At 40.8% G+C, this 24,345-nt stretch overlaps 1 protein-coding gene across 1 annotated transcript in view; it reads left to right on the top strand.

Moving 5' to 3' along the window:
- LOC122251697 (carbonic anhydrase 1) overlaps positions 1 to 23,545 on the top strand; it is a 26,052-nt gene extending 2,507 nt beyond the window's left edge. Inside the window, exons 2-7 of the mRNA XM_043013801.2 lie at positions 18,447 to 18,638; positions 18,783 to 18,901; positions 19,052 to 19,147; positions 19,463 to 19,577; positions 21,689 to 21,809; positions 22,015 to 23,545. Coding sequence (XP_042869735.1) covers positions 18,447 to 18,638; positions 18,783 to 18,901; positions 19,052 to 19,147; positions 19,463 to 19,577; positions 21,689 to 21,809; positions 22,015 to 22,153 — 782 coding nt within the window. The 3' untranslated portion in view covers positions 22,154 to 23,545. The remainder of the gene's footprint in view (positions 1 to 18,446; positions 18,639 to 18,782; positions 18,902 to 19,051; positions 19,148 to 19,462; positions 19,578 to 21,688; positions 21,810 to 22,014) is intronic.
- The last annotated feature ends 800 nt before the right edge of the window (positions 23,546 to 24,345 follow it).

Below are 24,345 nucleotides of genomic sequence, written 5' to 3'. Positions count from 1 at the left end.
ACGAGATCACAACCACTTAGAAAAAAGTGATGTGATGCATTGGTTTTGTAAGAAAATCGGACTTGAAGCTCGACTTTCGGGGAAGAGGCAGGGTGGGAGAAGGAGGAAAGATTTTTGTTGATAGCTGCTGCTTGGCGAAATCTAAATGTTTATTCCCCAAAGCTCATATCAGAGTTGAGTCTTTTCCGGTTTCCGGCAGTATAGTCCCACGTTCTCTCCTCCACTCCCTTCACCGAGCATTGAATCCTACTGTGCTTGTGTCTGTGTCTAGAGCTGCACTTGATCTTCAGTGTCTTATAACCTGATGTGTTTCACTGTTTAACTTGAGTGTATTATTTGTAAACAATTGCCACGCGGTAGCCGAGGTATACCACTTGCAGGATTACTTAATTATTCTTATCGAGGCGAAGATGCAGGTGGCAGATTGATGATAGGTTGACAGACTAGTGATAATAATTCCATTGGTAATCAAGCGGTTAAGAGGTGAGGAATATTTGAAATGTAGATGATATTCAGACATTTTTTCTAGTTGTACTGTTATTTATGGCCTTCCTTTGGTTCTTTCTAGAGCCGTAATGATAAGTGATTTGCTAGAATGGCTGTGATATCTGCAGACTATCGTTGATGCAAGTCTCATCTTAACGTTGTGAAAGTCAAACAGCTGCTGGATGTAGGAAAGAATAAAACATAATTTGATAGTACCAGTCCTTTGCATGTTTAAAATGCGTGGTGATAAGATAAGGCGACATAGTGTGGCTCGTTAGATAACGTGTGAGAACAGGTAGGATAAAAGGTACCGTATTGTTTGTAGATTATATTGTCACTGATTACTCACAATTAGCTTCTCACATCACGGCCCATGTTATATTATCCCAAGGGTTTAGACTCGAGGTCTTGAATTGTTTAAAATGCCAGAGACTCTTAGTGTTATCTCGTATCCTCGAATTACCTTCGCTTATCAGGGTGTTCTACTTTCTTGAAGGATTGCCAGCTTGACTGATACAGATAAAAATCGTTTTACTTCTCAAGAGCTCTTCCCCAAGTAACCGGAGAAGCAAAAATCGTGATACGCTTTATCGTGGAGATGACGTAAGCATCTTGACCCGTCCTGAGTCATGTTATTCGCTTTAATATTTGTCCCAAAAGAAGGTTATATTAATTGTGCAAAGAAACTACGTCGTCCTTCAAGATGCCGCTCCCAAGCGTCATTGTCTTGCAAGGATATCTCTGGTATCCTTCGGTCTTCTCTTCTTGATTTCAACACGTCACTCCTTCGCTTATCCCATATCTTGGGTATGTTGTTCTGCTGTGTGGTATTTGGGAGGAAAGGAACGTAGCGTAATTTGGTGTTGCACCTTGAGGCTAATGTTTGACTAATTGCTTTATCGATATACACACGCGCACGCGCATACACATCCGCATTTACATCCTATAGTCAGTCCTCCTCCAGTCTAACTCCTCTCCTCCAATCCTCTCCCGTTTGGCGTCTGTGCCTGCGCCTTCCTCGCTTTGCTGCAGTATGTAGCAGTAAACTCCACCGAGATGCGTGTACTGCCGTGGCGGTTCATCGAGGGAAAACGCCATAAAATGTTCCCAACTCGGGCGGCGCACAGAAGGGTTCTCGAGGGTACTCTTTTCCAGGGTCTATACTCTCTCCCCTTCGGCATTTTCTGTACTCTGGTCACGGGCGAACCGAGGCGGCCGCTGCGCATGGTGTCAGTCTTCTTTTCTTTTCTTTTTGGCATTATTATTATTATGCCGGTAGATATTTCGTTGGGTGTCACACATGTGATATTCCTTTTGTATTAAAAAAAAAAAAAAATCTACCAAACACCGCACACGCACACGCACACGCACACGCACACGCACACGCACACGCACACGCACACGCACACGCACACGCACACGCACACACACACACACACACACACACACACACATACACACAATCCTCTGTTCTCACACAATTCTCCCAGTAGTCCGTACACGTAAAAAGGAAATGCTCTCTTCCTTCTCCCTCTCGGCTCTTCTCTCCCTCAAAGTCGTACAATAACACTTCATCCTTTAGAATTCTTAGACAGTGCCAAGTACGCCTTTTCCGTGACAAACATCCAAACATTGAGGCTTGAATGAAAGCGATGCCATACATGCTGAAAATCTTCGGCATGTGTACGCTAGCGTCAAGGTAGAGTAGGCTTTTGTTTTTATTTTCTTTCTTTAGTTTTTGAGAAATGTAATTGGAAAGTGATATTCATCTGTAATAGATAATGGATTTCTTATAGTTTCTAGTCGAAATGCCTCGCATTTTATGCTCACATTTTAAGGTTTATATAAACTCGGTTCTCATGCATACGTAAAGTGATGTAATATGATTTATTTTTGTTATTCCAATATAGTTTTGTTGTTATGGAGATGGGAAATTATCTCGGGAGCAAGTGGAGCAAGTGGAGCCATTCAGCTTTAGCCAATATATGCATGGGAGAAAGACCACAAACACGAATGCATTCACGAAAAAGAGAAGCCAAAAAAATGATTAAAAAAATAGAAAAAATAAGGCAAAAGGAAGAAACGCTAAACGGAAGAGAAAAAAAACACACCCCGAAAAAATCGGGACAAAAAATGGCCGAAAAAAAGACAATGCAAAAGAATAAGGGAAAAAGGAGATCCCACCCATACAAAACCGCCATGGAACGCAGTCACACACACACAGCCTCTTGGGAATGGTAATGAGCCATTGGTAAACTCATGGTCAAGGTAGCTGACGCCAAGACCAAGTTCAAGGCGAAGGATAAACACGCAAAGCTATTTATATTTTCGGACGCATTTCACCGTTCCATTTCTCTCGTTGTTTATTTTGGCTTCTGGTGCCTCGGTTTTCTTGTTAATGGAGGAATATGTAGAATTAGATTTAATATGTAGCGTATTGTATTGCGCGCGCACGTAAATGTTATTATGTCACCGATAAAATTTTGATTAAACTAGTTATAAGACTTCCAGTAGTAATGTTTTAGTAAAAACGATATATTACGTAAATTTTCTTCATAATCGTGTTACATTCTTAACCTAACCTGACTTGGAAATGATAAGCACTTATTTAGGCAGCAAACAGGTTTAAAGAGTTAGTGTTTCTCTGTGACTGTTCCGGTGACACATTACACATTTTCTCGTAATATTTAATGATTCAACGTCTTTTAAAGGGTGCATTGGTTGAGACAAGGCCCTATGTAACCCTCCCGGAGTATAAATCGGTAGTCTCGTTTAGGGTTGATTATGTTGGTCTTGTGTGAAGTTACGGTGAAGTTCGAAGGGCGTTATTTATTAAAGATCTGTGCATGGTTGCGAAGTCGATGCATCGCTTTGTGCAGGAAATTCAAGCGGTTGAGTCAGAGGAATTATTAGGACGCTTATTCTTCTTCTCAGAACGAAATAGAGATGCACATGCCAATGCATTTCTAGATAAATGTATCTACTCTCCGTGCTACATAGATTTCTAAAAAGAATCGTGCATTGCGTGAGGCCATGATTCACAGCCCCGTAGCGTGAGAGCGGCTACCTGCTGCCTCTGCTCTCGCGCCTAGACGCGTTCCAAAGGTTACCCCTCCTTATTGATTCCTTGTTATCTTTCTTTACCCACCAGCCAGCCTCTCTTTTTAGATTTTTTTTCCGAAGTAGTATGCATCCAGTCTCATTTTTTGAGTGTCTCATCATCTTGGTATGATTATTGTTATTACCCTTTTGGAGACTTTACTTTTTACTTTTTTTGTTAAACTGGTTATGCAGTCATGCTCAAGGTCTTGTCAAAGTATTTTCAAGTTCCTGGATTCACAACTCCTTTCTTGCTTTGTCACTCCCTGTGTATCCTTTGTGGCCTAATACCTGCTCCACTTTCCACATGTCTTCTCTCCTCTCTACTGATCCTATTCTTTTCATTCGTCTTTTCATCTCGCAATAGAAATTTCCAGTCCACTTCTTTTTCTTCTTCCCCACTGAGACTTTCTCTGCCTCTTAGGACTCCATGTTTGGCCACATTAAGACGAGATGTGCCTCGTTTTTTTTTCGTTTTTTGCTTTATTTTCTAATGCTCCCGGAATTCCCTCTGACGTGGGTACTTGTGTGTTACATGCATCGAAGAGATTTCAGGTAGAATCTGAAACCGCGCGGAACAAGTTTTTGGAAAGGGCTAAACACAGGCTTAGATAGTCCGAGAATTCTCCAGGAACCACAATATTAACAATGGCAAGGCGAGATGAAAGCTCTCAGCCTCCAACCTCCCGTAGCCTTACTCATGGCCAGGGAGTCTCTTGCGGTAGCGCGGTGAGATCGTCACCCAAAAACGTACATGAGATAACTTCCAATTCCCTTCGCCTTTTGTGAGGGGAGTTATCTCGATTTCGTCCACTTGCCTCTTTGACTGACTCAGTCGCGCTGTCTTTGTCTGGTGTTGCGGGTATGAATAATGTACGTCCATCTGTTATGGAATACTTCTCATGTGACCCACAATATGAAGGCGGAATTTGAATTATGCATTCTAATATTCGTTAAGAGCTTCGTGTTGAAATGAAGTATCCATAACATTTTGTGTGTTATCATCTGCAATACATCTGCAACACCGGTTTAAAATCCACGTGGCAAACCTGGGGCCGCCGCTCCACCTCTCGCACAGTCAAAGCATCTGCAAGTGTAGGGCCACTTTAAAACTTCGCACGTCACTGGATCAACCATCCACACGAATTCCATGGTACATTTCGTCCCTTTTCTCTGTATGACCTACATACATATATACCATTCTATACCTCCCCATCCAGCGGTACACTTTTCGTGCTGTACCCTTCGTGTAGCCTTGTGCTTACGTGTTGTTGCCGTCGGCGGTGGGTAAGGCGAAGCGTACATGCACCGTCTTCAAGCGCCATGAAATCGTCCTGTTCATGTTCTTTGCTTGTGATGATCGTTAGCTTTAGCGTCTCGCAGTATTTCTTCCCACTCCTTTTGGCGGTGAGTGAGATGTTACGTAGTTCTGAAAGACCGGGCACGCCAATCGATAAAACCACATGACATTTCGAAGCCAGGCGAGCGAGAGGGTTAAAGCAGGGCTCGCTGCATATTTACCCTAATGGACTTGTGTATTCACAATTTTGCCTTCGCTCGAGACGTGGGATTTCTCGGAAGATGCTCCGAGTTAGAAAGGCGATTCCGGGAGGACCGAATCCTTGGTGTTCTCCTGGATATCTCGGATAGGTTTTATTCTTGGCTCGTCTCCACCGCCGGCTATCGATTTCTTCCGGCCGAGGTACTAGTGATGACGTCAGGGTGTGTGTGTGTGTGTGTGTCTGTGTGCGTGTGCGTGTGCGTGCGTACGTGCGTGCAAATGATGATTTACATGTTGCATGTTTGGTTTATGTGTACGAGGTTTTATTCATGTACTTGTCTTTCTATCTTCTGTCTCTCTTTATGTATATCTACATCTTAAACTTTTTTCTCTTTTTTTTTAAATCTTACAAGCTCTCCTTTGCCATTAATGATCTCGCAATGTTAATAAAGTCCTTCCTAATTGTTTCTTTATGTACACGTTAACGAGAAAGGGTTTTTTTTATGTTAATCTCGGTCAATTGATCGAATGTTTGCATTGGGCATAAGTTTTACTTGTTTGTGGTCTATATTTAGCTTGCAAATGGGGGTGGGGGTTATAGTTGCCTGACTGGGAAGCCTTTCAATCTGGCATTTGAGTTACGAACTCCATAATGTTTCGTTCAGTTATCTAACTGCGTTTTCTTCGAGTAATCGGTTATACGTTTGGGTGTTTGCGTTTACATGTTACCAGTGACTGGTGGCTTTCTATCGGTTTTCGGTTACATTATTCATTACTTCATTCTTCTCAGAACCCGAGACGGCTAACCCAACGCCTGACCCACTCACACACCCGGGAAACATCTTCACCTCATTCCTTGTCCACACGTCACTCTTGTCCTCGTTCAACCTCACCCACGGCGCCCTCCCTCAGCCTCGCCCTCGCCTCGAAAATCTCTTGGTAATGACCCCCATCACGAACGGCGGGCGAGGGCCAGGCAAACAAGTCGCCGAGTGGTTGGCATTGCGAGGAGGGAAGGGAGGAAGGGGGGGGGGGTTGCCGTGTCATGTCTCTGGCGGCGTCATGTGTCATGTCTTGCGTCTGTGTTGACAATACGAACCGTCCGCTGAATGCGCCTTGTCATATTCAGTTGCATTCGGCGTCGCGGCGTCATGACCCTCGTCTTTCTTTCTTTCCTCATAAGTGCGCGTCACTCCCCTTTTCTCGCTACGCTTCCCATTCTTCAGAACGATGACTGGAGAAAATGAACAGTTCTTGTAATGCAACTGTTTATTTACTTGGTCTCGTTAGTAAAGAGAGAAAGAAGAAAAGAAAACCTGTGCCTTTGTCTTAGATATGATTGAATGTGATTGCCCAAATGCGTTTCAGTGCATGCCAGTGCATGATTACATGCCTAACAAAGCAAAGTTGATGTTGCACTCGACACACTGTAAAAGCAGCACCAGTTTTATGTAGATATTGGCTCAAGTGCTTTCTTTCATCCTGTTCACTGATCAAATATTGACTTTAAATTGATGTAACTCACACTGTTTAGATAATTTTGGTTTTCTTTCACCATACCAATAAGTAAATTTTTCTAAGTCTTTCTCGCACTCGCTTCTTTCATTCCCACACTCTTTCACTCTCTCTTCCTCCCGTCACTCACTCACTCACTCCATTCATCCCACTCCCTCCCCTTCTCCTTGCTTCTATTTTTGGCAATGGTATGGATGGATACGCTTAAATGTCGAGTGGAAGGGTATTGGTATGTCGGGAAGCGTGTTTGTCAGGAGGTAATCGTAGTAATGTAACCATAGATTCTTCCATTCCGGGACATCAGCTCGGTGACAGCACTAGGGTGTAAAAAAAAAAAAAAAAAAAAAAAACGCGATAGGAGAGGTGCCAACAGGACAACGCTCATAACATTTTTTATTTTTTTTTTTATACATAGTTAAGACCGCTGTATTTATGGCTTCTGAGACATCTGGCTTGCAACTTGGCTGTCGTACTTTAGCGGCGGGTAGCCAAGCCTCCGTGCCAAGGAAAGGTAACAAGTGTGAGAGTGCATTGTTTGCATAGCTGGGTGAACGGGCTCTTTCCCGCATGTAAACTTTAGGCCCGCAATGAAAGAATGAGAAGACATTTGACACAAATGGTCCTACTACAAATAAGTCGTTATGACGGTGCTGAATCATGACTCTTTATGTAAAAAGAACAGTCCCGTCATGGTGAGTTCAGTCCAGTCCAGTTCAGCTCAGAACTTGCTTGCTTGAAGCAGGGGGGGAGGGGATTATCTTTCGTCCTATCCTCTAAACCTCTCTTCTTCGACCAGCTTGGCAACGTGTCGACTAATATGGTACGCTCAGGCCTAATTGCATTAAACAAGTTAGGCCTCGGCGACGAACTCACAATTATAGGATTTCTTATCTGATCACATGTGGAAGGACAGGTATGATTTGTGATTTTTCCCATTTCGGTTAAATAGACTTCCACTTATGTTGTGATATTTGAAATTCCAAAAAACGAACCTTTCAATTTTGAGCTTTTTAGTTCAAAATCGTGCCTCGAAAGCAGTCAGCAGTGATGTTGAGTCGCGTGATAGGGTAATGATTTTTTCTTATCTATTTCACAATAATGACTACTGATAAGAGCACGTGGATTAGGGATGGCACGAGAGAATGGTGGGCGCGGTGATGTCAGTTTATTTCATAGGCATCCATGACTTTGTATATTCGCTTATTTATTCAGTTTTTTTCTTTTTCCTTGGGGCGTGTTGTAAAGATAACAATTAAAGGTTTGATAAGAGGTTGCCTTTTGTGATGCGTCGGCGGGGAAGTACGAACGAGTAGGCGTCTGCAATTCTTTCTCCAGTTGGGCCATGATTGGCAAGATTTTCGATAGAATTCGAAGATTCAATTGTTGGCTTTAGATGTCCAAGGTCACGTAGCTACAACTGCCGAATCGCCTCTTGATTGTGTCCTTTGAACGTTGTTGTTTTTCTTCTGCCAACTGGGAAACCGGCGTCGAGAAAATAAAACCAGTTGGCGCGTTGTAACATCGCTCCGTGACAGTTCTCCGTTGTTTTCTAAAAGATTATTTTATCGTGAATGTTTAATTGTGTAGGGAACCCCATATCGACGCCTCCTTCCTCGAAAACGCGTGAAGATGGTCGAACAAGGTGCGTTATGCCAGTTATGCAAATCTAGGTGAAAGAGAGAGAGAGAGAGAGAGAGAGAGAGAGAGAGAGAGAGAAATAGACTCAAGGTCTTCCATAACTACTTTCTCACTTTCGGATCAACAAAAAGAAGAGGGAGCCGTCGCGTCGGTGGTTAAGGACACCGGGGAATCTGCCTAAGAAAAAAAAGGCAAACCTCGCCATCTCCACGTGTTTTATTTGTTTTCATTATCTAGAAGGGATAGTCGTAAACGTAAACAATTGAGGTATTTGAATAGAAGTTACAACGTTCGCACAAGGTCGCTGAATATGTGAAACAAAATGGACACATCTAAGATTTGTATACGAAGACATCATGCCCTTCGTCCCCATTCTATTCTTTACCCGAAATATACAAACATAAATGAATTTAGAGCTACAATGCACTTTATAAAGAAGACCAAAGCCATTATGAATGCTTGTTATTGCTAGGGCTTCCACATAGATCACGTACGCATTATCCGCCAAATATAGAAATAATGGCTGTTACTAGATTAACAGGTGTCCGAGAGAAAGCAAGGTCACAGAGGAAGGAGGAGGGTGTGGGTACGAGGAACTCTTATCTTCCATCTTCAGAAGGGAGTTGTTTTAGGATTTGGGTTTTCGTCTTTTGAGATAAAGATTTGGGATTAAGACAAACGAGAGGGTATTTGTAAGGAGAAACTTTCTTTTCGTTAGGGAATGTCGAGGGAAAATAACTCTTGACGGTCTAATGAGTTTTCGTGTCAATAGTAACTATACAAATGATTTTAAAAAGAGTAAGGACAATGTTCCTGATAAAGCATGAAGTGTCAAAACAACAGCACGGACCTTATCGCAACCGCAACCATTGCATGAATCATATTTTACCCAATACAGCTGAGGTTCTACTCAAGCGCAGGAATTTCGGTGATGCGCGGGAATCCCCTCCTGTGCGGTCATGAGGAAAATCCCCAAGAAGACATGGCTTTCAAATATCAAGTTTGACAGAGAAAAAATAAAAGTTAAATCCACTCTTTCCCCACTTGACCTTCTCCCCTTTTCCTTCCTCTCTCTGGTATCCTCTTGCGCTGGATGCAGCTGGGCTTCCGGTTATGACATGCATGTTATTTTTGGGAAATGGTGGACTACGTGCTGACGCCTTGCTTAATCAATCTCTCTTTCTCTCTCTCTCAGCTATTTAGAATTAATATTCATAGAGCTTATGACCAGTATGATATAAAATAAATTATGGTAGGATGTGAAAAGTATATATAAATAGAACTTGTATAAAAAATAAAACAAATGAAAGGTAATCTTCGAAAAGCTTACGCCTCTCTTGCTTACCTTTGCACAGCATACTTCGTCATATAACCACGTCGAGAGTTTGAACTCGTGTACCTTTAGAAGCTGTAAAAGGTCAGTCTGGTCCACTCCGTAACGGGTTCATAAATGACCTGATCCGTGCGGTGCGATTACTGCGTCTTGTATCGTTCGGAATGTGACTTAGTCCGTAAGCCAGCAGTGGAAGTCAGTAAAAATTGTTAAGAGGGGCGAGTCGAGACAATCCTTTACAAGAATTGAGAATAAAGTAATGTAACCTCGTTATTAGACCTAAAGAAAGATGGTGACCTCATAAGCCACTACGACCCTTGGTCCCGTGATCTTTCGAGAAAGGGACGAGAGGGAGGGGTGGTTAGCGGGCATTGGTAACGGAGCGACATCCTGTGGCATTTGACCGTGGGGGAGAGCGAAGGGAGAAAGGATTGCGGGGGGAGGGGGATAGTGGGAGATGGTGGAGGAAAGGGGGGGGGAAACTGGCGAAGTGAATGTGTATGAGTGTAGGTGAATGTACAATGTCTATTCACTACTACGTGTGGTCTGGATGTATTTTTCTCATATTTTCTGTGCGTACATTGAATATATTCTTTATATCCATTACGCTTAATTTGAGGACAGGGTCGTGAAGATCAAGGTTTCAGCATTCATTCAAGCCTCGGTGAGTATTAACACGTGGAGCCTCGCCGAATTGTAAACAAACGCACGTGCTTTGTCGGATAGATTCGTTAGACGTCTACAAACGCCAGATCCTATGAATATGGTTGAATAGGAGCATAGATAAATAACTGCAAATGACTGTCTCCATGCGACACCCCCATAATATAGGTCAGATAGACCAGATAGAGACCATGGGAAGGATTAAATGCACATAAAGTAAACAGACGCACATGCTCACTTTACCACTCAATGGTCCTGCACAGCTGCTCTTGCACACGACACTAGTCTTACCGGTCGCTGTCTAGCCTGATGCAGTTCATATCTACGCTGAAATTCTGTATTTTGATTCGCCAATAACATTTCGTTGAACATTTATATTTTCCTTGTTTTCACTTTTCTCCTAGGGGGAGGAGCGTTTACCTGTTGTCTAGAAAGTTGGATTGAAATCCTTCGATCACGGATAAATACGTGGATGAAATTTCTATACAATTATCCGTAGTTTCTCTGCTCTCTCCTAAACTGTCTCGTCTGTGCGTATCCATATCAATATTTATATATATGTACATTTTTTTTATCCGCCTCTTTCCCTCGCTCCCCCCCCCCTCTCTCTCTCTCTCTCTCTCTCTCTCTCTCTCTCTCTCTCTCTCTCTCTCTCTCTCTCTCTCTCTCTCTCTCTCTCTCTCTCTCTCTCTCTCTCTTTCCCTCCCTCTCTCTCTCTCTCGTCCCACGCGCCTCCTCTCGTCTTGCAGAACCAGTCGTCTCCCTCCACTTTCACTCTGAGTCCTTGGTTGTTTTTGTGTAAACTTGGGGTAACTAACCTACCTTTGCCTAAATACTCCACACTGTTTACAAGGACTTCGCATTGATGGAATCTAAGGCGTGAATTTGCGATCGTGCAGATTGATGTCGGTTAGATCATTTAGTTACTGGAAAAAAGGAGTACAAAACTCGCATATCGTCAGCGTTGCATCTGTGGTAAGAGAGGAAATTATTAATGGTGATATATTCGGAAAGGAAATGCACGCTGTGGCAACTCTTTTTTAGATGTCAGTGCGTGCATACGTTAATCTATTTATTTTTCTGCGTTCATCACCAAACTTGTTTTGGATTTAACGGACAGATGAGTGTTTTCTAAATCTACTGAACTTATTTTTGCCTCGGGTCAATAATATATATTTTTTTTTATTCAGACGGAAGGTGAATGAACACAAGATAATACACAGAACGCATGTTTAATTTCCGTTACTTTTTGTCTACGTACACTAAAATTGTAGTGTCATGCACCGTATCGGGTTGATCTAATTCTTCATTACACATGTAAAAAAGGGCAGATCCTGGCGAGTCGAGGTGACGACACCGCTGGAACTGCATTGTTGAACGTGAAAGAAGAGCAGAAAAAAATCGACTTTAATTCATTAAGAGCTTGTTACAACACGACAGTGCCACGGGGAATCCCCTGGAACTCACGGTAACTGACTTCTGAACTATGATGCAACTGGCCAGGTGGGGCTGATCCTGCGCTGTCAGCTGGTGTCTGCCTCGGCGGAGAAACGGAATATGGCGACCCGTTCAGCTATTCTGTCGTCTGCTCAGTTTGTTGCTCTTTCTAGTTCGATACCCCCCCCCCACCTCTTTGTCTATCTATCTATCTATCTAATTTCCTCCCTTTCTCTACCAGTCACACATTCCTCATAACAGCTTATCGAATTAATTACAGGTATATTTTTGGTCAGTTGATGACCGCGGCAATTTGCATACTTAATTTATTCGACAATAGGATAATTGTTCTCATCTACTTAAATGTATCTTGTCAGCTTGCTATATTAGGCCGTGAGGGAAACGGGAAATAACATGGCTAGTTTTCTACGGATTTACACTTTTGTCTAACGTGTTTTAGGTTTCCCGAAGGACAGAAAAATCTTGGCGTAACTTCCTGAGGCAATTCGAGTACTTAGAATCTCGAGAGACGTCACCAATCCGTGGTTGAAGCGTCTTTTCGAAGCTTTATTCCCAGGAACCGCCATGGTAGCCTTGCTAAGCCTCTTCCAGCTGTTTCCATGTGTCGCCTTGGTCAGCTTTAAAGGTGATGACGCGGTGCAGAGGTGAGCACCGGGCCAAGGGACGAGCGGGGTCAGGCAGTATGACCTTGGTTCGTTTGTAGGCTCGAGCATGTTGTGACAGTGCGTGTATTATCTCGGTGGTTGTTGTAGGTCATCAGAGATTGAGGCAGACTGGCCAGAGGGGCTAGGCTGTAGGTTACCCTTTCCAGTCCGCTCTCTTGTTAAGTACGAACTATCTAGTACGTTCTTCTTTTGTCTCTGTCTGTTGAACAGTTTCTAAATTGCCTAATTATATCTGCAAGAAGATCTTTCGAATTACGATTTACGAATTACTATAGTATAGAAGCAAAATCGATGAAGTAAATTTCGTAAATTTAGTATAACGCTGTGCAGTTTTGAATTGTGAATAGTTTAGTTTATGTAAGTTCAGTGCCTATATAACTACGTGACATTTACTGAATAAAGTTACAAGGATTAGTCTGTATCGACCTATATCTCGCACAGCTTCACCTCTTTGTGTGGGTTTTCTTACACGACCGTTAGTATAATTAGACGGGGGATGATAGTACGCAGTGAAAGGGAAAGGGAAGGACGCCTGTGCTATGCTAGGGGTGCCATAAACCGGCCGTTGAATGGGCGAGTGAGGCGGTGTGAGTCTGGCAGGTGAATGGTGTGGTAGTGTACGCGTTGACGAGTGAACGGTGATTGGCCATGCGTGTGGATGATGACAGATGATAATCGGCTCGCAATGAGGTGTAACAGTTGACAAGGTGAACGGTGAGAGGGAACTGGCACAACGGCTAACGAGTGGGAAGGAAGGTTGAGACACCCCACACCACCCCACACCACACCACACCACACCACACCACACACCCGCGCGCTTATATGCATATAAGCAACAGACACACAGAAAGGTCTTATAATAAGAGGTGTGGGAGCAGCAAACGGGGTATGAGAAGCAAGTGCAAATGCGTTCGTTAATTCCTGGTCATGCATCCAGTCATACCAACGGAGATCCTAGTGCCATGCATCGCCCTTGTATCAAAGATGGCACGCCTGACTATACTGTGAGTGCCAACAAAGCTCTTTATAAAGAAAAGTTGCAGCAGTTTATAATTATCATTTGGGGCAAACCATATAGCATGGCACCTGCCGTCTCATGTTAATCCTTGGGACTGGCGAATGCGCAGACTTATGGCTCTCTATGTTAACAGGTTTTTATTAATAGTTTTGTGTGGAAAATCTATCTATCTATATATGAGAGAGAGAGAGAGAGAGAGAGAGAGAGAGAGAGAGAGAGAGAGAGAGAGAGAGAGAGAGAGAGAGAGAAAGAGAAAAGATGAATGGAGTATTATACGCTTTTAACACGATTCGTTATCATAAAAGTACGGCGCATTCATAGTGCAAACGAAGAACCCGCAACCATACAGAGATCACAACGGTAGCTTATCCAGACAATTACCCAAACTACGTCGATACCTTTTCCTTCCCATATCGCTTTGGAATCGCCCGCCACAAACACGCGAGAAGGTAGACCAGATGACGAAATCATGGCATCATGGGCATATTGTGTGGTTGGTGTAGCCTATATCCTATAATGTGAAGGTCTTGGGTCTTCCTCTTTTTCATATTATATCTGTGTGGGGGTTGTTTGGTTGGTTGGTTGGTTGGTTGTTGGTTTTTCTTTCTCTCTCCTCCTCTCCCTCCCTCCCTCCCTCCCTTTCCCCCTCGTATAACTCCCGAAAGAGATCCCCAACACATCAAGGTTTTCCTCACAGCTGAAAGTATCCGAAGACACCCCATAGCGTAAAGCCTTGACCTGCGTTCTCTCCCATCTCGTTGCATGCTCTGCTTCGCCGTCTCGAGTCTCCACCTGTAGGCATTTTGGGATGGAATAAATGTTTTTGCTTGGCTTCTTGTTTGGGATGGAATAAATGTTTTTGCTTGGCTTCTTGTTTGGGAGGGAGTAAATGTTTTTGCTTGGCTTTTTTCTTTTTGTTTTTTGGTGACAAGTGTAGCCTCCTAACAAAAACAGGTAAAAAAAAAAGTTTGATTTTCATCGAGTTGCGCAAGTTGAATAAGTTCTATTCTTGTTCAAATTATCTTGTGTTGCCATACCTTCGTGACGTCAACAAACCGCGCACAATTACGAGTTTTGATATCGTTATTATGTGTAATAAACTGTAATGACGGAACGTGTTGCGAAATAAGTACATTCGACATCAAGACTTAAAATATAACATTCTTTAGCAAATGTGAAACTTCTGATGCTACATTACTCTGAATTGCTGACGTATTAATATGACTGAAACAAATAATCGTATTGTTGTATACTAATTACGGTATAAATATGTAAACACGTAACGGGTCGTTGCCTGGTCGCACTTTCCCCCCCCCCCTCTCCCTCCCTTCCCTCCCTTCCCTCTCCCTCTCTCCCTCTCTCCCTCTCTCCCTCCTTCCCTCAAAGGTAATTTTACTCAACCATATCTAGATGAAATTCGATAATGACAAAACCCAAAACCACAATCCACAGTGACGCTCGCCTTCTCGTCACTCAAACTGCGGTCAATACAAGGTGAGAGAGCAGACTTCTCGAAGCCATTACATATGCCGTGAGTGGATAGATTGGTTAAACGTTTTTTTTTCCACGATCTCCTAATTTAAACAATTTGGCGCCATCAAAGATGTTTTCCAAATTAGCAAATCTGTGCAATATTGTGCGGGGAGAGGGTTTAACCAAGTTTTCAAATGTATTTATAATGTATCCATTGTTTGTTTAGGATAGAAGTTGCACGTTTGAATGTAAACAAACCTCATCTTGCGCTGCAGAGGGGGTCGGGGCAGGGGGGTGGGGTATCAGTGTTGAGGGGTTGTTGTTTTTTGTTTAATTGTTGGCTGGCGAGTCTGGGGCGTGTGAGTGTCAGGTTGATTCTGCATTATTGCCATATTAGGTTAAGTGAGAATGCTAGACGGTGGTTGAATTCATCTTGACGGCATCCTAATGTGACCGCTTATAAGTTCTTTGTACCTCCATGTTGATTTTTTCACCTGCAGGAATTGATCGATTCTCGCCATAGATTTGATTGACGGGCACACTTAATAGTTCATGATTTACGTCGTATTGATCAAAGGTTTACCGAACAAGGTTTAGAAATGCATTTCCTAGGACATGCATGACGAGAACACATGTTCAAGTCCGTGAAGGTCGGTTAAATAACAACCACCACAAGTGACATTGTCAGAAGGTGAGAGAGTTTAAATTAATTTCACTAATTTACAGTGAACGAATTTTCCCTTTGCGGAGAATATTCTTTTCTGTGTTTTATTTCGTAACTAGACATTGATGTTGTAATGACGAAAATAAAAGTTCGATTTTTAAGTGTGAAAGTTCCCTTAATATCAGACGGAAGTACACGCCCAGATAATCCCGTGACTCATGACTGATGAATAATCTATACGCTTTAATACAGAAGGCAATAGGTGTGTCATTGCTTTTCCGTGGAGCTGTCATATTGCAGTTTTACCTGTAGCTGAAAGAAATGCTTAAGCTTATTCTTATCTTAGTTTGACAGCTATAAAAGTATATACGTATACCTATATTTGGTTTTACTCGGGACGTCGGCGACAGCACCCGGGTGAAAAAAAAACGTTCAAATACCAGGTCGCCATAAGTGACACGAGTCTTTTACGAAGAATATGATAAATCCCCCTTGTATACTAATATTATTACAAGGGATGGCAGCAGAACAGAGGGATACAAAAGACCCTATATGATGAGAGACAAGGTGAATTGGGGATAATGGGTCTTGATTGGCGCAGTAGCTCCTCTCTATCTTGCACATTCAGAAATGGCGCCCAGAGTACTCGGCCGGTTATACGGGTTAGCATTCCAAGGAGTCTGTCCTCGATTTTAAAATAATGAAATTCAATTGTGGCATGGGAATTCTAGGTCCCTGTTAAGGTTATGACATTGTTGATAATATTGAATTCATCGTGGTCTGAATATGATTTTACGTTAACAAAATTTCGGCGAATTATTTTCCGTTCTTCAAGTGCTTTGAGGTTCAACTTTTTTTTTTGTATTTTTGGCGATACTAAATTTTTATATTTTTTCTTTTACATGTTAGAGAGTAAAGATCCGGGATGGCGTTTTTATACACTTGTTTTCCTGGAAACATGACTCAGGGTAATGGACAATGATAGTCTGCTTCGAAATAACTTTATAATTCGTTAAGCCTTGATGGTAGCTTCAGCTATATCTAGAATTAATGGTCATGCCTACCTTTTATCATTTCATGCACGTGCAGAGCCATTAATTTCGCTGCCACCGTGATGTTTTGTGTACTGCCTGACTGACATGGCCTGATTAATGAACTCTGCCTTACAATGCAGTACACAACAAAAGCTTCAAGTCGTCTATTCCGCGCCACTGCTCTCTCCCTCTCTATATAATTATATTACCGTTTTCAAAATGCAGTTCGATTTTCTTTCTCGCGCAGTGAAAGAAAGCTTTTCGGAGAGTGGCTTGCTTGAGTGCTCTACCTTACAATATGCTGCATGTGCACACGTCACAGAGCGCCCGACGGTAATATCACTGGCGCGCCTTGACGTCAGAGCTCGTCACGTGGATATGAAACAGAGACTGGCGGAGCGGCGGGAGCAAATGTAATATTTAATCCATTATAAATTCATTCCTTTGAGATTGTTATAGAAGTTATATAACTCGACGAGCAAATGATCATTCATTAATTTCTTGATTTTCTCTCTCTCTCTCTCTCTCTCTCTCTCTCTCTCTCTCTCTCTCTCTCTCTCTCTCTCTCTCTCTCTCTCTCTCTCTCTCTCTCTCTCTCTCTCTGCCAATGTAATAGAGAGAGAGAGAGAATAGAATACGACCGAGAGCAGCGGGGCTCAGGGAGAAACAGGTGGTGCCACCCATCGGACGCTAATATGAAGTGCCAGACCTTGTAGTCATAAAAAAAGACATTTTAGGATCTCCAAGATATACATCATTGTATATACACCTACCTAGACAAACAAACCTCAAAACATTTTAATGCCTGTCGTTTATAACAAAGAAATGCTTCATAATCACTCGCCTATTAGATCCAAGGAAGCTTACAGGAGAGGTGTGATTCCCTAGTGTCGGGGAAGCGGGTGGCCACGGGCGCGGGTTCACCATATTGCAGGGGAACTTTCTCCCAAGCCTCGGATCCCATCGCTCAAGTTCACACCAGCCACTAAAATCCTTTTACGTCCAGGGTGGAATGGACGACGCGTACTTTCCCTTTCCTTTTCCTCTTGGGACGGAGATAAGGAGTGAATGAGGCGAGGAATGCGCATGTGAATGAGTGAGTGAGTGAATAAAGGCGTGAGGGAGTATGTAAGCAAAGTAACCAACGCGTGAATTATTCGTCTTTTTTTGTACAAATCTATAGGCACCTTTTATATTGGTGTTGTTGCATAAGCCCTTCGATCCCTGCCCACGGTCACTCTTACTATACACTCGCGTGTCTTGTGCGGTTACTCGTTTCAGGAGTTATTTATTTTATATATTTATACTTTTTATATTGTATTATTTTTTTGCTGCATTATTGTGATTTGTAGTTACTATGATTGTAGGTGTATCCAGGTGTTTTTATTTTTTTTTATCTACGCTTCGTAAAGCTGGTTTGTGACAGCGCAAAGCTTATGTATGACCTGAAACCATAAAAATGTATCGCGTTTCATTCTCTGCGAGTCCGAAATTACATAACTTTATATATAAAGAAATATATATTCCTCCCCGTCTTCTATCCATTCGTCTAGCTACGCCAACATTTGACATTTAGCCTTATCATTCGTTTCTTTATATGCCATTAGGTGAAGTGATGGTGCATACTTTTTAAAGGGTCTTTAGTGGAATTACTGTATGTTATATCAAGTAGAGGTCATAAAAGAATCGACTTCCAAGTCTGTTACCGCTTTATTTTATTTTATTTTCTCAATCGGGGGAAGTTCATGAATTTATTGTGCATATACTTATAGATGGATAGATAGAAAATGAACGAATATATAAAGGTGTAGATACACAGCAAATGTAGATAAACATAGATTATATTTTCACCAACCGCAAAAGCATGGCGTTTTTTTCATGGTGAATCTTCTCCCTCAGGACCCGCTACTTGGGCCAGCCTCTACCCTATTGCTGGTGGCAGTCACCAATCCCCTATTGACATCAAGGGGTCGAGTTGCCAGGGTGATTGCAGCCTGACTGCCATTCAGGCGGCATATCAAGATATCAGGATCTCTGAGCTCTCCAACAGTGGACATTCATGGAAGGCTCAGGTTGCCGGAGGAAGCTCGAGTGAGTATAAGGGACACTTACGGTATTTTCGAGTTTGTGACTTGAATTTGTTGATAAGTTAGTGCGAAATACATTTGAATAACGTGTCTTTGACTTTGTTGATACAGTATTTGTAAATAAAATAATTCAAATCCCTCTCTCCAGGCCTAAAAGGAGGACCTTTGGGGGACGAATATGTACTGGAACAGTTCCATTGCCACTGGGGTAAGACCAATGACACAGGATCCGAGCACACCGTCAATGGTCGCTGCTACTCTGGGGAGGTAATTGATATTTGGTTTTTATTTGATCATCTGCGGCAATGTCTATATGAAATTAGTAATAAGGAAATATCTCATTCTACGTATTTGTGAAGGTTTAGATTGTAGTTAAAGCGAATTCCTCCATTTGATTCTTTTTTTTTTCCATTACAGCTGCATCTAGTGCACTGGAACAAGACCAAGTTCAACAGTTTTGCTGAAGCTGCAGCTGCTGAGGGTGGCCTTGCTGTACTTGGAATGTTCCTTGTTGTAAGTTCTTAAAGAAACATTTTTTTAAAGACCTTAGTAAAATACACCAATGCAAGAAATAGATAAAGGATTGCATCAATGTTAAGATGATCAAGCAAGCCGGTGATCACTTTGCACCATGGTTATCCACCCAAAGATGGATTGATCTGTCGCAAAGTGCACCATTGTAAAACAAGCACTTGTTTATGTAAATTGTTTATCATAAATTTAGGTCTTTCCACCTCATGAATTTAGATAATTGAAGTAATAAGTACATTTTTTTTAGAAAGCAATTTACCTAATTTGCATACATATTTACAAAGTCCTTAATTATAGGTTGGCAATGAGCATGCTGAGTTGGGCAAGATTAGCAAGCTACTCCCCTTCATTCAGCACAAAGGCCAAGCTATTACATTAACTGATCCCGTTAACCCAGGAGCTTTCCTTCCCAGTAAGTACCAGCAAAGTGGCAGTTAAAGAAAATGGTCAATTATTTTAATGGAGTTCATTTTTTTTCTTTACAATTACTCTCTCATGGTTTGTATTCTGTTGTTCTCATTATAAAGTATATCATTTCGAGTCCATGCCTAAAATAGCATGTAGGCAGATTTCCAGCACTGACTTGAGGTGTTATCTCCTAAAGCAGTTCTGGTGTGAAGAAAAGTGTTCAAGGTGTTCTTCCAAGACTGTCAGGTATTATACAAGATTATCCTTATTGAATGGCACTACTATCTTTTTCCTCTGTATCACGGCTTCTGAAGCTTGCTCTACAGCCCAAATATAATTGTGACATATATATGTATAGCTCGCAAAACTTCAGGATACCATTTTATTGATTATGCTCATGGAAATAAGATTTTAATTCCTTTCTTTCTGCCTCCTCCTCTACTTCCTCATTGCTGCATATTATTCAGCAACTATACAGAAGATTAAAAAAAAGGATATTGCTTTCCTGTTATACCTCAACTACATGCTTTGTCATCTGCCTTGATGTGGAGGCACATCCTTCCAGCATAATTACATTGAATATTTCAGTTATTTTCCTTTGCTCTTCATTTTTTGAAAAGAGTTCTGAATAACGGTTAAGATTTATTTTTGTGAGATACAAGTGAATTCGGAGGTTTTGATGCAGCACGTGTTAAATACTATAGAAATGTAAATTGATCTACAATATATATATATAAATTGAACTTGAAAAAATTGACATGACCCAAGTAGGGATGATCGTTGATTGTGGTAACAGAAACCAAAGTAATTTAGTGAACAAAGATCTTATGATATGATTACTGTAATGGTTATAACTACAGTACCTTGTTAGCTATAATGTTACTTGTTTGTAGTGCAGAACATTATAGAAGGAATATGACTGATTATTCTAACACAGAATTTCTGTTCGGACAAAAACTTTACATTTTTCCATCACCTCCAAAATGTGATATTTCCAGTCTTGTTCAAAAACCTAGTTTTAAGAAAGTAAGCTAGATCAATTCTATTGTATTTCTCATTTATATCCATCCACTTATAATCTATAAAAGATTTTTTATTCATTATCGTCAGTAAAATTAGAAAAATCCATCATAGGTTTAGTAAAAGATGTAACAAAAAATTTGAAATAGTTGTTTCGTCTTTCAACAAGCCTGCTTTGTATAGAATAGGTTTTCCAACCATCATATCAACGCGTTTGTGTTTTGTCATTCAGCATTAGGAAAAAGAACAAATCAAGATATAATTTTTTTTTTTCAGAAAAACTACTGCATAGTAACTGTTGGCACAATAAGTAGAAAATACCCACTGTAAAACACACAATCGGAAAAAAGAAATGGCTAATACCTTTATATAGCATTCAACACAGCTTCGATGTTTGTCACCTGGCTACTTGAGCTTTCCCAAGTGAAATGCCACTTTTCTTTGGGTATTTATTTAAGCTGTCTGCAGTGTATTCAAGCAATGCATGCAAACAGAATATCTTAAGTCCTTCAGGTATTATATTTTAAATGGAATAGGGGCTAATCCATACCCCAGTTTAGCCAACAATATGCTAGCAAGCTGATTGTTAAAGAGGACTGGTTGAATAATAATCTTTCTGCTTCAAAGACATATTTGGTGTTGCTGCTCAGAGCTTTCTTTCCATCACTATGAATTTCTTACAATAGCAGTTATTTATTCTAAAAATAGTATTATTACATTTATTAAACTCATCATTTTTAAATGAAATCCAGCTGTCCTGTTTCGGATGTCTGTAGTGATTTGCCAAATGCAAAAATTCCACACAAGAGCAATCAAAAGGATATTACAGCTGCTATGGAACCACAGCATGTTTTTTTTTTTTTTTTTTAATAAGCAGCCAAAATCTCAGATTTTTGTGTATCCTTATTACAGGTTCTACCAGCATTATTCTAATATATATCACATGGTTATGATTGTCATTATGGATTTTATTTGTACTAGATAAGGAATAAACAAGGATTTTCACTTTTTTTTTTTTACTTCAAAGTACAAACAGCAGGTATTATGTAAGCTAATCAGCCTTTCTGTTTATGACATTACTATTTACTTCTTTAGGCAGTGGATCATACTGGACCTATTCTGGCTCCCTCACCACCCCACCTTGCTATGAGTCGGTCAATTGGATTGTCTTTGAGGAGCCCATTCAGCTGTCCCAGGAACAGCTGGATGCCTTTAGGTAGGTCTTCTGGATAGTTGATGAAATAAACTGGGAAAAAAATTAATTGGATATTTTTAAGTAATGTATCTATTTTTCCAAAGCACATCAAGCTTTAGTGTATACTTCTCCCCGTTTTTATATTTTTTTTCCAAGACTCTTAGGACTGCAGCATATATACTAAGATGTACCATCTCATAAAATATGTATTTGATTTATCTTGCAGATCAATGAAATCCTACCATCCCAGTGAGTGCTGCCCTGAGGATGAACTTGGAGGCTGCCTTGTTGAGAACTACAGGCCGCCATGCCCACTCTTTGACAGAGTTGTCCGAACCTACAAGGACAAGATGGAGGAAGAGTAAAAACCAAGGCTGCAGAAGAATAGTTGTGGAAGGGGATATTAAAGTGCTCAGAATTTGACCAGAGAAATAAGTGACACTCCAACTTAGAATTTGAAGACCTATAAATATCCCCAATAACAATATGAAGAGGAGCGAGCAGCAGTAACAGTGGAAAATGTTAATACAAAGTAATATTAAAATGGTTTTAAACATTGAAACATTACTGGAAGTAGTCTTGCTTTAGTTACACAAACTGATTACAGTAGAGATGTGTTAGAGATATGTAAACTGTTACAGTACACTAGAAAGTTAAATGTACAGTGCATTTCCAGCTGAAAAAAAAGAGTAACTGCATGGTAGGCAAGTACACCTTTAGGATATGTATGGCTTACAGATGTTTTGTAGATCTATGAATAATGAAGTTGAGGCATTCATTCTGGCCTTTGGCCCTGAGATAGTTGTGATGTTTTCACACAGTTAATAATGCATGTTGTTACCTCACATTTGTCTTCCTCATGTGTTAAGCTATGTTCAGAAGGCACATGACTTATAGCTGATGGAAAGAAGAGTGACTTATAGGCTTAAAGGATGAGGTAAAATCATTGCTCTGAAAGATTAGTCGTGATCATTCATATTGAATAATGATTCCGGGGCCAATTTTTAAGTATTGCCGAGAAGATTCCAATTGCCATAGCTGTGTCATAAATTTCCTTAGTGGCATGCAGGCTTACCTGGAAGTTGATTATTGATTAAAAGCATTATAAGTAAGTGTTACCTACCACTGTACTTGGATGGAATCAGACATGTAAACACACTTGCAACCATTTCTTGATATGAATTGGCTGTGTAAAAATGGAGAATGTTTAATTTTAGTATTTCTTTCGTAGATAATTTTCCTCTGCTTTCTGTGTTCTTCCTGTTTTAACACAGGATAACTTTTTATTAATTTTCTTCAAGCATGTAGTAAAGGCTATATATATATATTTGATGATCAGTGGAGGAATTCCTGTTTTTAATGGATTCTGTATGCAGTGTTATTACGAGTTTAGATTATTTATTTTCATGAAGATTGCATTGTTACACTTGTAAATATATAGATGATCAAAATGTGATTGGAACTTCAAAAAATAATAATAAATTTGAAACTGTTAAATCCTTCATGCAATTGTGTGAATGAAGATTATTTTTATGAAGTGTTGCTGTTATGTACATAAAAGTTTTCACACAAATGCTGAATCATCAGTTACAAATGTGAGGTGCAGAATACAATGATCTTGTTAGGTTGTTTGTAATATAACAACCTGGCAAGATATGTCAGATTGTTGATGAAAAGTGGCAAGTTGTTAACCAGATATATGAACATAAGCTACATGTGATGAGACAAACTACAATATTAAAACATAGTATTATTGTCATGTGTTTTTAAAATAACCATCTATTGTAAGCAAAAAATTATCCTAAGATACCCCATTTTTACTATTTAATGATTATGGTACCCCTCCCCCCCACCCACCCCACCCCAATTCAAGCTGTAACTTGTATTAATTTGATATTGAAATCGCTGGCAAGTTGATCAGAGATTTTGGGGAAAAGTGAATGTGCAAGTCTTTCCCTTGAGGTGGTGATTACAGGAAACATGCCATTCACCTTTACCAAATGAAACCAACTTTGAGAAACTACATAATTTCTAGCAATGTATTTCATGGACAAGACAGTATAAGTTTAAAGTGAAAGATATTCCTTGGTAGACTAAAAACAAGTTGAATAGCAGTAAATTGGATGAGTGCAATACAGCCAGTATCTGATTTCACTATTGTATGGCCATGGGCATTCTCCTGGCTTGCCTGTCACTTCCCAGTGAGGAGTTTTATCCTATACACATGGATTTCAAGCATACAACAAAGCATGCAAAATAGGTATGTGGCAGGCCCGGAGTGTAGTATCGCTATGTAGAATATCACAGAAAGGAAGAAAATGGCGCTGAACAGCAGTGTATGCAATACAGGAAATGGATTGGGTACCGAAATCGGGATGTAGGATAGTGTTTACATAGGGAAGTATTGGGATATTCTGTGAATTACCAGATGGACATGAGAATGATTTTGCCAATTATAAGAGAATGGATATAAATGTCTTGTTTTCTTTTTGAGCAAAGAACTATGCAGAACAATTGGTAATAGCCCATTTTTAGGAAATGGCCAAAATTCCAGCAA

Source organism: Penaeus japonicus, unplaced genomic scaffold, assembly GCF_977035675.1.
Source record: "Penaeus japonicus unplaced genomic scaffold, GWHDUDI00000001_assembly GWHDUDI00000024, whole genome shotgun sequence".
Taxonomy (NCBI): domain Eukaryota; kingdom Metazoa; phylum Arthropoda; class Malacostraca; order Decapoda; family Penaeidae; genus Penaeus; species Penaeus japonicus.
Note: the sequence above shows the minus strand (reverse complement) of the source record. Positions and strands in the feature narration are given on the sequence as shown.